Source organism: Pelodiscus sinensis, chromosome 5 (assembly GCF_052426305.1).
Source record: "Pelodiscus sinensis isolate ZL-2025 chromosome 5, ASM5242630v1, whole genome shotgun sequence".
Taxonomy (NCBI): domain Eukaryota; kingdom Metazoa; phylum Chordata; order Testudines; family Trionychidae; genus Pelodiscus; species Pelodiscus sinensis.
The window spans coordinates 49,999,558-50,016,815 of NC_143056.1; the positions used below are offsets into that span (position 1 = coordinate 49,999,558).

At 40.6% G+C, this 17,258-nt stretch overlaps 1 protein-coding gene across 2 annotated transcripts in view; it reads right to left on the bottom strand.

Annotated features, from left to right (window-relative positions):
- Positions 1–4,093: 4,093 nt before the first annotated feature.
- AKAP6 (A-kinase anchoring protein 6) overlaps positions 4,094–17,258 on the bottom strand; it is a 379,467-nt gene continuing 366,302 nt past the window's right edge. For both annotated transcript variants that reach the window (XM_089778447.1, XM_075926957.2), the window contains exons 13-14: positions 13,419–16,845; positions 4,094–5,314 (exon numbers count right to left, since the gene is read on the bottom strand). In XM_089778447.1, the coding sequence (XP_089634573.1) occupies positions 13,459–16,845 (3,387 nt within the window). In that variant the 3' untranslated portion in view covers positions 4,094–5,314; positions 13,419–13,458. The remainder of the gene's footprint in view (positions 5,315–13,418; positions 16,846–17,258) is intronic.

The window sequence follows — 17,258 nt, forward strand, 5'->3', positions numbered from 1 at the left end:
CTCATTCCTACCCCAGTTTTGGTCAATAAAGAGAGTTTGTTTTTGTCAAGAAATGTGTTTTTATTTGACATCAGGAAGGGTGGTTAGGGAGGGGTAAGTGGAAGGAGGGAGGAATGAGGCATAAGCCCCCAGTGGGGCAGACCAGGGAGGCTCTTAGGGTTTCCCAGGGTGGAAGCTCTCCTGCAGGGCCTCCTGGATACTGACAATCTGCCAACGGACCTCTGGGATGGCAGCCTGCAGAAAGTGCAGCTAGGTTCGCAGCAACACATCCACGAGAAGCACCAGAGTGCCCGGGGGCAACTCCGGCTCCATATTGCTGTGTTGTGCAGAGTGCTGTGGTGTCCTGAGTGAGGGCAACCAGAGCACGCAGAGACACAAATACTTTGCTGTCCCTCATTGAGGCAGGCAAGCAAGCAGGGACACCTGAGAACCGGCTGCCCGGTGGGCGTCCCTTTAAGCACAGGTGTCAGATACCCTCAGGCAGCAACCACACACAGACACGCCTGACCTGATGCCTTGCCTGACCTGGTTCTGGCTGGCCTTAAATCCGATTCTGTGTCATCAGTGTGGCTGCAGTATTTCAAATTAGCAAAATGCTAATTCGAATTGCATTTTGTGTGTAGACGTGTTAATTCAAATGATCTTAATTCGAATTAATTATTTTGAATTAAGATAACTCGAATTAACGCTGTAGTATAGGCATACCCTTAGTTGTTTTTAAGTTTTTTCCACATGAAATATTGTGGACATTTATGCTACTATGTGAGATATATAAAGCAAAGTTAGTAAGAAAAGTCTCTTCTGTTTTTAAAATCCAACACTAAGGATTTGGTTGGAGATTTGAATTAAGTGTAAATCAGGATCCTCTGTTAAGGACTATGGAATAGGTGAGCACTCATTTCTTAATGATGTACATGCAGGTAACTCCCTGGCACAGGGATGGAATACTATCCCTGTCTTGATGTATAACAGTACGATATAGAGTATATGTATTGATTATACCCTGGACATAATTTGAAAGTTTAGATTAGTAATTTGTGGGGATTGCTTTTTATGACTCTATGTTTGTGAGATGTTTTATTTTCTGACACAGACATTTCATAATTTTCAATATATAGAGCAGTTTAAAGAACTGTATTACATCACAGTCTATGACATCAAAATACATAATGTTTGAAATTAAAATAGCATTTGGGAGGCCAGATTTTGGTTATCTGGATACCCGCACATCTACATCAGCAAACTATGGTCAGCAGCAGGAGCACAGAGTGGTGTTTGCCACCTGGATTCTTCATCCTATAAAAATACACTATTCCATGTGTTTCTTTGACTTACCTGGCAGAAAGGTACATTATATGACCAGTGGGGTAAAGGATATGATGCAAAGTTTATGTCCATGTTTATGTGTAAACAGCTACTCTGATACAGCATATTTTCTAGAAGTGCCCTCTAGATCAGAGTCCCACTATGCAAATTATTCCTAATTTTAGTGAGTACCATGATTTGATCGGCATCAAGCCAGACTATTCAGACTCTGGGGGCTTGAATGTGAAGTATTTAGGGGAGATGAAATGCAAGCTGCAGGGCTGCTGTATTGCCTTCTCACTACCTAGAGACTCTATTCCAGCCTATGAGTTGGAAGAGCCTGTCTGTTTTTGCGGTCATACACATCTGTGGCTCTTTCTTTGGCTTTCCCCCCCTTTTGAGGCCTTTCTTATAGCCTATGCATAGTTAGTATGCCAACTCTTTCTTCAGCATAGGTGAGTATACAGGCAAAAAACCCCTATGTAGGGTTATACGGTGCCAAGGGACATATGCAAGTTTCCAGCATCAGAGGTGAATTCCAACCAATTAAAATAGAATGTGAGGGAGCTGTGTATGGCTTGGTGTTAGATAGGATATGAGTTGTATTAATGCCATTTTTGGGGAGCATGCATTAGAACTGTTTCCAAGTGCTAGACACAATTTGGCTCAAAGTATCTGGCTTTTATAAGACACGAGTGAATGCTGTATATTGCATACCAGAGATGTATTTTCTTTCAGAAACCAATGTATATTGACTTCAAAATCCAATATGCTCTCTCTGAGAAGATAAATAAGAAAATATGGAGCTTATAACTATACCAGTAAAGAATATGTGATAATGAATGGCCTTGCATCACAGGTATAAAAATGATACTGCATTTTGTTTCCTGAGTCCAAATAGCAAACACTGGTTAAATCAAGGTGTTCTCCACTTCTCAGGATTGAGCCATAAAGCCTTACAATGCTCTGTTCTGAATATTGGCTTTATGGGTGTGATTATACTATTATTTTCACTTAGGCTAGGTCTATACCAGAGGATAAGTTAGAATTAAGATATGCAACTCCATCTATGTTAATTACGTAGCTGGAGCTGAAGTATCTTGAATTGCATTTTGGCACCATCCACACAGCAGGAAGTGAACAGGAACGTACTATCACTTTGACTTCCCCTACTCCATGTAAGAGCAGGACTACTGGTGCTGACAACTGCCCTTTCATTTCAAATTAACGTGTCTTCACTAGAACCACTAATTTGAACCCTGGAAGATAGACTGAAGCAGCTTCGATCTTCTCTGTACTGTAGACAAGCCATTAGAAAAATGAAGTGGCCATTGGCCTGATAAAGCAGAAGCACAGTACAATAACTGATGGAGTTCTGCACAGTTTGTTGGTTGGGTTGACAGATCTGAAAAACCTCTAACTTACTAGTTCTGGTTTCATCCTCAAGATATGATTGCAATCAAAGTGAGTTAGTTTAAAAATCAAAGTGCTAAGAGACCAAAATATTCTTCAAAACTCAATTCCCATGTAAAAATTAACCATGATAATAAAAATAGACTGGCTAAAGTCTATATGATTTTATGAAAAATTGCACCTAGAAATTATTTGACATTTTCCAATATTCTATAAATGGTGATTCAGACCTTCAGCATAGCATGGGTTTAACTTAAACACAGTTCTGTCTGTAGCACTAGACTATACAAGTAGAGAATAAGTCACATATCCAAAAAGGCAAAAAAGGAATTTTCTAATTTTTAAGGGCTCTATTCTCATCTACAGTAAGGCTCTTTTACACTGCTTTGGCCTTGTAAGCGGGACTTAGTCTGTCCTAGGGGAACTCTGCAATTTTATTATGGCTCCAAATGCAACAATTGCAAAATTCTCCCAGGACTACTTAGTGGAGATAGGAGTCAAGACCTACATGTTTTTCTCACCATTATAAGTGGCAAGAAGTCCTTGGTAGCTTGAAACAGGAAAGTTTTCTTACCAGTTCCTTAACTACTACATGGACATGCCAATGAGCTATTTTAGGTCTTCTTCTAGATTCGCCTAGGTCACAGGCATTCTAAATAATTAATTAACAAAAACAATATTGAAGGATTTTGTTTGTTTAAAATTGTGTGTGTGCGCTTTATATAATTTTAATCAGATTATATATATATAATTTTAAACAGATAAAATAGAAAACAGCAGGCTAAGTTGTTTCTGGCCTCCATTTCTAAAAGAGATTTTTAGGAAAGAGTAATTTATGCAGAGCTACCATAGCATTCAGTATTGTTTTATCCACCCAATATTGTTTTAGAATAAGATAAAAATGTGTAAAATGTACATAATATAAATAATTGAAACAGCCCAACTCTAAAAGTGCTTCTATAAATATATATATGAAGCGCATCCAATGGAACTATGTAAATGTGTGAAATTTTAAGAAACAGAAAGTGTCCTCACATCCAACATTAAACTGTAAAAAATAAATAAAGGTTTAAGAAAAAGGTATACTTGCCCTTAGGGAACTGGTGTTACAATTTATTAGATTCACCATTCTGAGTATTTGTATTTCTAGGTGTGACCAGCAACATTTTGAAATTCCTTAGGGTACATCTACATAGTGGCGTTATTTTGGAATAACTGACGTTATTCTAAAATAACATAGGGTACATCTACACTGCAAGCAGTTATGTCGAAATAATGTCAAGCTGGAGGACTTCTTACTCTGACTCCTGCAACCCTCATTTTACAAGGAGTAAGGTGAAGTCGGAGAAGAGTGCTCTTCCTTCAACTTCTTGCTGTATAGACAGCGCCCCAAGTCAAATAGCTATTTTGACTTAAGCTACTCAATTGATATAGCTGAAGTTGCATAGCTTATTTTGGCTTTAGCCCTGCTGTGTAGACATGTCCTTAGTCTGCATGACCTTAACTTTGGAACCCTGTAGTCCAAACCTCCCGACTGATATGGAAACTCTATCTAGTCTATTATGAAATATTGCAAACAATATTTTGTCTCTATTTGGATGTAGTATTTGTTTCTTTGAATGCAGGTAAAACAGATAACCAATTTTGCTTTTTTTCCCCAATAAACAATGTTTATTATGCCAATTCTAATTACCATGCAATCTAATGGTTTTAAGGCTTATATTTTCAACATCACCAACATCACAAACATGAAAGCATTTTGTATTGTCATTATACATCAATGTTTGCACTTGGTTATACATATATACAGAAAATATTCACACATCTTAACCTTGCTATTTCCTCCTTTGAAACCAACATAATTTTATTCTGAAAGCAGCTTTTTAATAAATGGTATAAGAAATACAGCAAGGCACACTTTTTTAAAAAATGTTTTTCTCTTTACCACCTCAAGAAGCATAAAAACCCAAAATGTTGTACTTAATATTCAGTAGAATGTCAACAGTTCCTAATATACAACACCATGTAGTTGTTTCTTGAAGTGTTGCATAGATTACATTTTAAAATAAAATAAATGGCATTGATTTTAATTGCTTAACTTTTAGATGTATTGAATTAGGAGGACTAATGACTTTTTCTTTTGCTGCAATCAAATAAAATTGTCATTTTAAACACAAAATAGTTTCAACAAATATATGCATTTTACATATATATATTAATTTTGATACATGAAATAGGAGAGTACTGACTGGCACACTCTGTAAAGATGAATCAGACTGAACATGAATTTGTGCAATTGCAAAACTTTAAAGAATGTAACGAGTCGTACCAAAGCATTAAGTTTAGGAAAGGTAGGTAGTTAGAGGTAGCTTGGGAGGGGAATCCACATGAAAGCAAATGGCTTTGCTATACAAAATGATTACTGAATTAGGACCAGCGTATGTAGCCTGATGACAAAGCCACATGGACAAATCACATTTGGAAAGAAAATTTATCTTGGGAGTCTGTGTAATGCAAGGCAGTGAGTGATGCAATGGCATTGGAGGTCATCTCATGGTTAACAGGACGAACCTGCACCTGAACAGCAGCCAAGTTTCTAAAAGGAAATAGGAAAAAAAGTGAAAGTATGTTACATGAAATACAGTTTTATTTGCAAAACACAAGCTCCTCCAAAACAATGGAAGGTAGCCATTATACAATCATGTGCCAAACCCTTTAAATGCACAGACATACAGTATGTGAAGAGTGATTTTTAAATGCCTAGGTTCAAGTTACAGTAAAAAATGTCTCTGTATTGATGTAGAAAACATTGATTTTTTTAAGGACTTAGTTTCAAAAGAAACAAGGGAAATCATCAAGACTGACCTTTTCCCTGGATCTTATTCTCATACTTACCTGTGAACTTACCTTCAGTGCACTCAAAGGTGCTCCGATCAAAAATGAAATATAGATCTGCCACAGCCAAACAACAAAAAGGGATGCACAATATTTAACTGACACATGTAAATTTATGCAATGAGATTTTAATGTGTCTCAGAACTATTTGGACATTTTTGGTACCATACTATGGAATTTATATGTTCATACTGTGGAATTTATCTAGCTTGGAGTTTAGGGTTAAACTATTCATCAAAGAGCAGAGGCTTATGATGAGGATTATGAAGAAATAACTGTTGGAATACAGCTAAAAGATTAGTTCAAAGTACATCTCTTAGGCATTTTCTAGCAGGCACTCCAGACATGCATTATATGCCTTCCAAATTAAGCAGAAATATCTGGATCTATCCAGTTACTGTCTCCTTTGATCTTATTTGCTGTAACTGACCTCTCTGTTTCTTATAGAAAACTACATGAAAAAGTACAACGGTTTGTTTAGAAATCAGTGCAAAAATAACATTCATAATAATGAAGATATCCAATTTGTTCTTTAAAAACTTTGGTGTGAGTTTTAATCAGATCTACAGTGAGAAAAATCTCACTGTTGGATAATACTTGTACAGGCAGTCCCCGGGTTACGTACAAGATAGGGACTGTAGGTTTGTTCTTAAGTTGAATCTGTATGTAAGTCAGAACTGGCGTCAGCCGCTGCTGAAACTGATCAGTTTCAACCGGGGCTGAATCTGGATGCCAGTTCTGACTTACGTACAGATTCAACTTAAGAAACCCAGGCGTCCCCAAGTCAGCTGCTGCTGAAACTGATCAGTGGCTGATTCCAGGAAGCCTGGGGCAGAGCAACTCTGCCTTGGGCTTCCTGTAGTCAGCCGCTGGTCAGTTTCAGCAGCGGCTGACTTGGGGACGCCTGGGGCAGAGCAGCTGGGGTGCTGCTGGGTTGCTCCAGTAGCGCAGCTCCTCGGCACTACTGGAGCAACCCAGCAGCACCCCAGCTGCTCTGCCCCAGGCGTCCTGATTCAGCCGCTGCTGAAACTGACCAGCAGCGGCTGAATCAGGACGCCTGGGGCAGAGCAGCTGGGGTGCTGCCGGGTTGGTCCGGAGCGGCACTGTGGGAACAACCTGGCAGCCCCCAGCTGCTCTACCCCAGGGGTAGGCAAGAAAAGCCTGGTCTGCTGGGGGGGTCTGCTGCAGACCAGGGAGATGGGGAGCAAAGCCGCTGAGCACGCCCGCAGCAGGACAGCCCAGGCGTGCTTGGGCTGTCCCCCTGCGGGAGTGCTCCGCGGCTTTGCTCCTGTCCCCCTGGTCTGCTGGGGGGGTCCAGCAAAGCCGCTGGACCCCCCCCAGCAGACCAGGGACACCAGAGCAAAGCCGCCACCTGGGCGGCTTTGCTCGTTTGCCCGGGAGCAAAGCTGGCCAGGCGGCGGCTTTGCTCGGGTGTCCCTGGTCTGCTGGGGGGGGGGGGGGGTCCAGTGGCTTTGCTGGACCCCCCCAGCAGACCAGGGGGACAGGAGAAAAGCTGCCCAGGCGGCGGGAGTCCCGCTGCCTGGGCGGCTTTGCTCCGGGGCAAACGAGCAAAGCCGCCCAGGCAGCGGGACTCCTGCCTCCTGGGCGGCTTTGCTCGGGTGTCCCTGGTCTGCTGGGGGGGGGGTCCAGTGGCTCTGCTGGACCCCCCCAGCAGACCAGGGAGACCGGGAGAAGCATAAGTCGGATCCGCGTAAGTCGGGGACTGTCTGTATTACAAAATCAAAACATCCACCTATGATAATATGAAATAGCTATTTCTACCCTCTAGCTGTTATTAAGTTTTTAAATAAGTCCTCTGGTTAAATTTCCTGCTATACTGAAATAAAATATCACAACTACATTGAAAAAAGGTAAGAAACACTGCTGTTTCCAGTGCCCCATTAAATCCGCAAAGAGAAATGATAAGAAAAGGTTTAGATCACTCTTGCAGCTTGATTTTTTTTATATTTAAACTATTATATGTTAGTGTCTGTATTATAGTGGCCTTGTAAACTGTTTTTCCCCCTATAATACTAGTACTTCGCCTGTAGCTATCACATTCTATCCAAAAGCCAGGAGCTTTCCTTTGTACACAGACCAAGTGGGACAGGAGCAGCATAGCTAAGTATGGGAGCAGAGGCAATCTGGTGTTGGCATTTGGGTGTGTACTGAACGTATGTAAGACCTCAGGTGGTAAATCAGTATTAATTTGTGCTAATCTCATTACAGATATTGGACAACCAGCTGTGCAGAGGGGGTAGTATGGCACAGTGTTGTCTTTTGGCCCTCTAGTCATGCATGTAGGTTGCCCAAGGGTTCACAGCTGGGCTTAGCTGGTAAAGTGACACTCAGTGGAAGAAGGGGCATGTTATGGGACCAGCTAATGCTGATGCTGTATGCTGTGGAGACCTGTCACTGGTCCCTATGTATAAGTGGTGTGTATTTGGGGAAAACGATTTGGGAATGATTAAAGTGTGGAACTAAGGCTCAGAGCAAGGAAGGACTTGAGGCTGATCCTTGAACTTTTTCCAGGCATTAACATGATTTGGTCAGAAATGCTTCAGCACAAAGTCTGGTGGGAGCTGTGAGGCCATACCCCTTCTCCTAGGGTGGACAAGGCAAGCAGGAATATGACCAGGGAGGGACCATTTTCCATGGGACCATGAGAGGGCCCGTAATTCCATATTTTGGGATAGTACATGGGGCAGCAGACTTGTTCTAGAGGATGGGCTTCACCCATACAACTTAGGTGTGGTCATGTTTTTAACTGATATAAAATATGGCAATGGGTGTGGGATGGGATAAGGTGTGCGGAGGAGGTATCCAAGCTAATTGCTGATGCCTCTTTGTGGTGGATGTGCAGTGCAGGTACACTAGATAAATGGTTTGGAAAAGGACTTAAAAAGGGGACTCCTATAATTGGTACAGCAGGAAGCCAATCCCACATTCTTATAGCGCACCTTAACCCTCCTATGAGGGGTATGGAGAATAAGGTTCTGGCAATGGATTTGCTGGAGAGACTGGGATAGAAAAAGGGGAGGAGCTGGTAAAAGCCTCCCCCCAGTAATTATGGACTAAATATGGGATTTACCTGCACTGTACACTATTATCTGTCAAGCAGTCCCAGACTTCTAAAAATAAAGTTGCTTCTTGAATAAACCCATTTCAATGTCTCCTGTCCTTTAGGCATAGCCAGTCAATTCTGTGTTATAGCCACAGGATCATCCTTTTCTTTTAGGGTACGTCTAAACTACATGGCTCCGTTGACGGAGCCATGTAGATTTGTTTGTTTGGCAAAGGGAAATGAAGCCGCGATTTAAATAATCGCGGCTTTGTTTAAATTTACATGGCTGCCGTGCTGAGCCGACAAACAGCTAATCAGCTGTTTGTCGGCTCAGCGCGCTAGTCTGGACGCTCCCCTGTTGACATGAAAGCCTTTTATCGACCTCCCCGGTAAACCCCATCCTACGAGGAATAACGGGGAGGTCGATAAAGGGCTTTCAGGTCGGCGCGGGAGCGTCCAGACTAGCGCGCTGAGCCGACAAACAGCTGATCAGCTGTTTGTTGGCTCAGCGCAGCAGCCATGTAAATTTAAATGTAGCCGCGATTATTTAAATCGCGGCTTCATTTCCCTTTGCCGATCAACCTAATCTACATGGCTCCATCGATGGAGCAATGTAGTTTAGATACACCCTTAGATTCCTGCTGGCTACAGTCAGTTGCAGGATATTTCAACTCCTATTTCAGGATTGTGGGATAAAACCAGTTTATTTTTTCTTAACACTAAGTAATATTTTTCCTCAATTAATGTGAAATTTAAATGGCATGTTCACTAGAAAAGGAAGGAAATAACTTTTGTGACTTATTTGTGACCATAACAGATCACATACAGAAATCTAATGTATTTTCCAGAAAAGACTCTGGGAACATCACAGAAGGTCCTATAGTGTACTGATCCCCGCACACACTGAATATATGACTATGAATCCTGATCCCATTGGTGAGTCATGGGTCATAGTGACAGCAAAAGATTTCATGATCTCATATACTGAGAGGCTGTTCTTTCACAGTCACCTCTTTGAGAAACAAATTCAGCATCGCTTTTCTGAGCATCTCTGCTGCATATTGGCTCATATAGCAGAATAATCAGTTCTGATAGAGGTATTTTTGAAGCTGCTTATAGAATTGCAACTACTTTCCCTTAACGGTCAGTTTTACAGCAAACCAATAACAAGATTGCAATTTAGATACATTTGGCAGAAAGTATATTTCCTCCACTATAGCGTTTTCCTCATCTACAGGCAAGGCAAACAGCCTGAAAGAGGTGAAATTAGCCACCCTACATTAGTAAGGATACCTTTTGTCACCTTTGCATTCTGAGTATATTTTTAGGGTCTATCTATACCATAGATTATTTTTCTCTTAGTATTGCAGCTACACTTGGAATTACACATTTTAATGAGCTTACAGCACAGGTGCAACAGGAAAAAAATAATGGTGTTTGCCATTTATCTTTCAAATTAAATAATGTGTTTTTAAATAGTAACTTTTTTCATAATATACTTATGGGAACAACATTTATCTGTCACATTTTAAAAGATGTATTAGTAATAAATGTAAATTACCTTTAGAAAATCAGTAATTAGGCTCATCAAAAAATAAACAATCTGCCACCAAAAAGATAATCTTTAGCATAGTTAAGTATAATAACTGTTATTTGAATAAGTTAACAAATTAGGATAGATTGCTTCTGTAATTCATTCCCCATAGCACGAGAGATGAAGTTACAGAACCAAGCTCTTACTGGGGGAAGGGAATTCAGACATTAGTGAAAACACAGATCTCATATGTAGCAGCAGGGATTTTCATTTTTTTTACCTGCTTGAGGTACATTCCTAGTGGGGCAGATAGGAATAAGAAGATCTTTGTGTAATTGTAATTGAAAAAAATACTTTATAACATTTAATGAACAATAAATAGCTTCTTAAATAAAGAGTTGCAAGGCTTTTATTATTAAAAAAAGCTTGCAACCTTAAGGCAAAATAAAAATCATACAGTCACTCCATTAAACTATTATGTGCATTTTCAGCATTTCCTTTCACTGGATTGCATGTGGATTTGTAAATATCTCTATTCTTTATACAGTACTTAATTCTGGTCCTCAGGCCTGATGAACTCTCTATTGCCATAACCTAGTATTTATGAAAACACAACCTGCTACCACCAAAGGTGAAAGTATGGATGACGCACCCTGGTGCAAAGCTGTTGGTAGCCAATCGGCTACTACATGGGCATTCTCGTCAGTTGTGCCAAGGTGTTGCAGCCAATCAGTTCTCACCACCTGGCCAATAAGCTCTTTGTTGTGAACACTTTATAATCAGTCTGGTCAGAACTCAGCTTTTTTTGCAGCATTCAATGGCTACAGTTCCCAGCCTGGCTCTGACTGGAGGCACATGAGCTTCTTCCAGGGAGAGGGAGCCAAACTGGGGACACAGCCAGTTTCTCAGATGGCTGCAGGGGATGTATGGGCAGGGGGTGGGGGCAGAGGGCTTCTTGGCTGTCCACAGAGGGCTGGGGCTGAGGGGAGCCGGGTGGGCAGCTAAGCAGATTTTGGCACCCATCTTTGGCACGATGACTGCAAAATTCCAATTCCTTCAACCCTGAAACCATTCTGAACACCCAAGCCAGCTCAGTAGCTTATGGCTCTCTATCCCCACAGGCTTGCTGGATTATAGTTTAACTTTTGGGAACCATATTACATTAAAGCAAGGAACATAATTTACTTTCTAAAGCATCTCCCCCTCCCACACACTTTTTACCCATACAGAACAAGAGATAGAGCAGGCATAACAAAGCTTCTAAACACAGTCCCCTTTGTACACACTCCAAGCTCCTATCCTGAGCCTCCCCACACATCTCTTGCCCTGAGCCCACCACACATCTCAACCATGAGCTTCCCCATACATACCTCTGCCCCAATCTCTTTCCCTGGGTCCCCTGCACTCAACCCTACAGTTAATTTTTTACATGGTACTGTCAGATTGCAGCTACCCCAAATTTCTGTCCTGAGTGCCTCAGGACAATTTGTGATCTACCATAACCCCCGTATTCTTATTTTTATTTAATTTAATCTTGTTGAATTGAGACCAATATTCCAATCTGTCAAGGTTATTTTAAATTATAATCCTATCCTTCAAAGTGCTAGCAACCCCTCTAATGCCTGGTATTATCTGAAAATTTTGCAAATCTCCTGTCCACTATCCAAGCCATTAATGAAAATATTGAATTATATAGGACCCAAGATTGAGCCCTGCATAACTCTACAGGATGAGCCTCTAGTCCAGCACCCTCAGGATGTAACTGGTGCCAAGCTAGAGAATTTGCTGGACCACTAGAGGTCAACCATGGACCAGGGGCTCAAAAGCTATCCTCAAGGTCTCAGTCGCCAATCCCTCAGTTGCCTGCCCCATGTCCCAGCCTCTGGCCCATCTGCTACCACCCAGGATCTTCACTGCTGACTCCTGACCCCATCTGCTCCTGACTGCAGTCCAAGGTTCTGCAGCTGCCCTTGGCTGTGTCCTCTACCAGGGTCAGTGAGAGCCAGGGACAGAGGTAATGGACATGTGAGACTGTGTCAGATAATTGTTGCCATAACGAGAAAGCCAACCCCCTTTAACCCACAGCTGGGCTGAGTGTGGCATAGCTGCAGCTATGATGGCTGTAAATTGCTGGAAGATCCCTTTGCACTAAGGTGATTTGTAAATAGCCACTGCTGGCTCTATGTAGGCTCTATAGCTACTTTGAATATGCTGTGCTACTTTGAATAGGCAGCTGTGCATATGCTGTTTTCTATTTCTGTTTTTCTGGCTAAATATTTATTTTCATTAGAGATTTATGTGAGCCAGAAAACAGATGTGAACCCCTTCAAACTCTGGTAAAGATCGAAGCCAAACTTCTCATCTTAGGCTCATCTCTATTACCTATGTTCCAAAATACACATCACAAAATATACCAAAAAGGAGCAATTAATATTGCTACTGTAACCTTTATTTTTCATCTTCCTTTACCTTTCATGTCTTTATGTCCAACCTTAGTCCAGCACCCCTTATTAGCATGGTAAAATTTTCTTATTTTGGCAACACTAATCATTTAAGATGTCATTCCTTTTTCTTCCTCACTGCTTAACAGGTTTAAATCCAGAATCGCAGGATAGAGGCATTAGCAGATAAATCAACACCTCTCCATTTAATCTGGGTAGCCACTCTTGAAGGGGGTTTGTTTTCACAAGGCTATTTGCAAACACAGTACATTTTTGATGGTTTCATGGGATACCCAAAACTTTTGGAAAATCAGAAATTTGGCAAACAGAGGGTCTCTGATATTAGCAGACCAGCCCACTCTGGAGAAGAGAGGGGAAAAGTAGGGGGAGGGTGGAGTGTGTCTGGGTCCAGACAGCTTCTCCACAGCTAGACATCTCAGCAGCATAAGGGGGGAACGGAAGAGCTACCTGGGAATGTCAATCCTCTGGAATTTCCAAACTCAGCAGAACAGAAGTTTGATTCCAATGCATTTGGTATGTGCCAGAGGAGTGGAACTTCAGTCTGTGCAACAACCAGGGGCAAAACCAGTGTGTTGAAAGCATTAGTTGACCCGAGGCATGTAAACTGGGGTGGGATTGTGAACATAGCAAATATATATAAAGAAAGGTGCTATCATAAAACAAAAGCCCTAGATGGTGATTCATACCTATACATTATACAAACATATGAAAATTTATCATATACAAAGGCATACAAAGTACATACCTGTTTATGAGATAATGCATGTGTATGGAAGGGTTACATTCTATCTGTGCATATTTATGTGCCTCTCAGTGTGAAGATTCAGGAGTTTTTCTTCACAAGGAAGTGTTTTAGTGTCCTCGTGCAATACATCCTTATCTTTCCAGTGGTCTGGCTTTAATTGAACACCTACAACTGAAGTCTTTGCAGAAGCAGCAATACTTCCTTTAGACTTCCTAGTTCCAACTGACTTTTGTGTACTTTTTTTAGTGCTGAACTTAAGAGAGTTCATGTCCAAGCCTTCATTCTGGCTGTCCAAACTCAATGAGTCATCAATAATTTTTTTTAAAGTGTTTGATACCTTTTGGTTGGCAGGACTGGGCACATTTAGATCCATGTCATCACTTAAGCAAGAAAAGTTACTACATTGAGCAGAAGTTTTAGGTTCAACCAGTAATTCTAGAACTTTGTATGATGCCAGAGACCCTTCAGGGGTGGTGGTAGAGAAACATGGCTCTTGCTCAACTCGTTCTTCCTCAGGACAAGCTTCAAAAAAACATTCAATATTTTCTCTCTCATCTGCAAAGTCCAGGGGCACTGGAGTAGTGCTCTTTTCTTCTATGTACTTGGTTACCTCCCCACAGTCACTATCATGAGAAGAGAGAGAAAGATAAGAATAAAAATCCCCCTTTCTTAGTTGTATGGGCCGGTGAGAGTGTTCCATTACTTTTTCCTTGATCTGTGTTAATGAAGTAGGAGTGGCTGCTTCACCTTCAGGTTGTGACTTACTCTTCAAGGCTGTTGATGCCATGTCAATTATCTCCATCACAAAGTTGTGCACTGAGCAATCTTCCCCATTTCTTTTATCAAAAGCAACAGACTCACAGTTGCAACATGTGTCACTACTACTTGCTGAGGTGTTCTCTTCTGTTTCACTTGGCTTACAAGCCACACAGCCATCGGTAGGCTTTCCAGTAGTGTTTGTTCTGCTCTGTTGATCACTAGGTAAATATTTTAGTAAAGAAGTATCTTGTGTATCTACACCTCTCATTTCTGATGCAGACTCCATACAAAGCTTTCCAATGGGAGCATAAGCAATACAATGATCATCAGACTGAAGATGATTTTGACATTCCTGTAGAAGACTGATGGATATATTTGATGGTTCAAGAGTCTCCTTTCCACCCATATGTGAATCATCAGAACTATCTGTAAATGTTTCACAGATGCAACATTCATTTTCACCTCCCTTACTGTCAAGTAAGCCAAGATTTTTGGGAGGTGATTTTTGGGCGCTTCTAATAAACCCTTCCTTTTGACTGTCTGGAGCACTTTCAACATTTCCATTCTCCATGTCATCCACAAACTGATCTTTAGCAACCTGAAAACTATCCTTTATAGTCTGACATTTTGTCCCCAGTTCGTGACCTTGTGATATGTTTTTACTGTTGCCATTTTTTTCCGATAGCTTATATACCGAACCATTCAAAAGCATATCAGTGCTCAATGTATCTACTGCTTTTGATGTCTCATTGCTACGTAAGCCTTTACTGCACTGAATTCCATCACTGAGGTTGCATCTTCTCTTCTCCTTTGTCAAAGAAAATTTTGGTCTAATCCAAGTCTGGAGTTCATTCTTTATGTAATCAAGTCCTGAAATTAAATTGCACTCTTCATAAATATCTTCATCGGTCACAATACTGGAGTCATCATCTTCATCTTTGATGCCCAGCTCTTCTTCTGTCAAGGTGAGGGTAGAACTTGAAAGCAAATCACTGTCATCTTCATCATCAGTGCAAGCAGAAGTGCAGGAGACATTGACAATCATGCTGACGTTGACATCACTCTCATCGGCTACTGACCGATTAAGATGTTTCCTAAATGATGCGTTTGAATCTGGCACTTTATTTCTATGCAATACAATGTCCTCAGAGCAAAGAGAAAGGTCCTCACTGCTGCTGAGTTCAGTGAGAGAAGTAGCTGAATCTTCATTGATTGAGGATGCAATATCTAGTGCGAACTGCCCAGCTAATGATATTTTGTGTGAGCTACTTTGGAGTGTGATATCAGAAATGCTGCGCTTTATCTTTTGCTCTAAAGGGCTCTGGATATTCTCTAAACGATTCAGGAGGTCCAAAGTCCTTTTGCTGAGTTCTCCAACAGAATCACTGCTTGCACTTATGTCTCCTGAGCCTTGATGACTAAAAAGATCTTCATTGCTTTTGTATGAAGTCAACCAGCTTTCCAAAGACGTGCTTCGCTGAAGACCATCACCAGCTTTAAAAATACTTGAGCCAAACAAATCACCTGAAACAGAAAGAGATTCTAATGAAGAGCTATGAGATAAAGGTGAAATCTGCTTTGCCTTCTGTGTATCAGTTAATTTCTTGGCATCCTCCATAGATGTGCAGGAAGTGGGATCTGATTCTCTGGAGACACTTGCCAAAGCAAGTTCATGCATAAACTCATTTGGTTGCATCTCTGTGGATTGATGTTCAGCTTTACAGGGTATTTTATCAAAATAAAAACCGTGAAGTAAAGTGCCCTCTGTAGATACTTTGTCAGTTTGTGATCGTTTCATTATCACTGGTAATTTGAGTTTGGCACCTTGGAGGTAAGAGTAATCATAAAATGTAAACACATCATGTTTTCCTTGTAATTCTTCTTCTAAACAAGCAGAGGTAGGTTGGGTAACACCACTGAGATCTCCCTCTTTTCCACTTCCACAGCATGCAGAAGTTGAGTGACAATTATTTGAAAGTGTCATATGGTCCTCTTCATTTTGTTTAATTGTTTGTTTTATCACATCAACTATGTCACTCATGTGGGCTTCCATAGGCCCAATTTCAGGATTACTCTGGGTCCCTTCAATATCATTAATCAAAAAGATTTCAGAATTGTTTGAAATTTCTGTATCACCTTCACTGACTATTCCGCTTTCACTCTCAGAATGTCTGCTTATGTTTCCACTGTGGTACATATAATTGAAGGGTTTTGCCAAAGTGGTTCTGCCTATTAGGTCTGGCAGAGATTTGGTAGAAGAAAATGGAGAGTCCTTAAGACTTCTATTTAAAATATTAGACTGCGTTACGCTGGGGAAGTTTGAAGTCTTTTTTAAGAAAGGTGAATGTTTTTTTTCTGATAACTCGACATTGTGGAGGCTATAGACTTGGTAAATATGAGGGTTAGGAGAGGAAGTAATGCTGGAAAAATACAGAGGAGTTTCATGATCACTGAAATTTTCTTCTTGATTCAGGTCATTACTACTGCATTCTACTGGAGCAGATTTCTGTTTTAGATGATCCTGCTGCTTTTGTTCTTGATGAAGCTCATTTAATTCTTCATTAATGCTAATAAGCTTATGACTTATATCAGTTTCATCCCATTCCAATGCATCTTCATTTGAACCATTTAGGTCCATCAAACCAGGATCAATAACATTCAGGGACTCCTGTAAAAATTACAAAGATGAAAAATAATTATGTATTAAAAAACCTTCTAGAGAAACAGAATATATGTAATACTGAACATGCAAAAATTAAAGGTAGTAAAGGTCTTGTCACTATTACATAAATAGGAATTTTTGACATATGTTAAGTTTAAAATGGACAGGAAAGAGTGAAATAAATTACATATAAACATGGTCTCCATTTTGTGTACTTTTCCTGTATATACCAGAACACATTTGCTGTTTGAGTGAAAACCTGTGATACGAGATTTGGATTTCTCTCCAAAAGAGATTGTTTCTAATAAATAAGAAGCCTCAAGTCTAATGGCTACAATGGATCCCATACAAATAATCTGTAGATAAAAATAACTGTTAGCATTTTATGACACTGGAAATGAAAGAAATTATCTATTTAT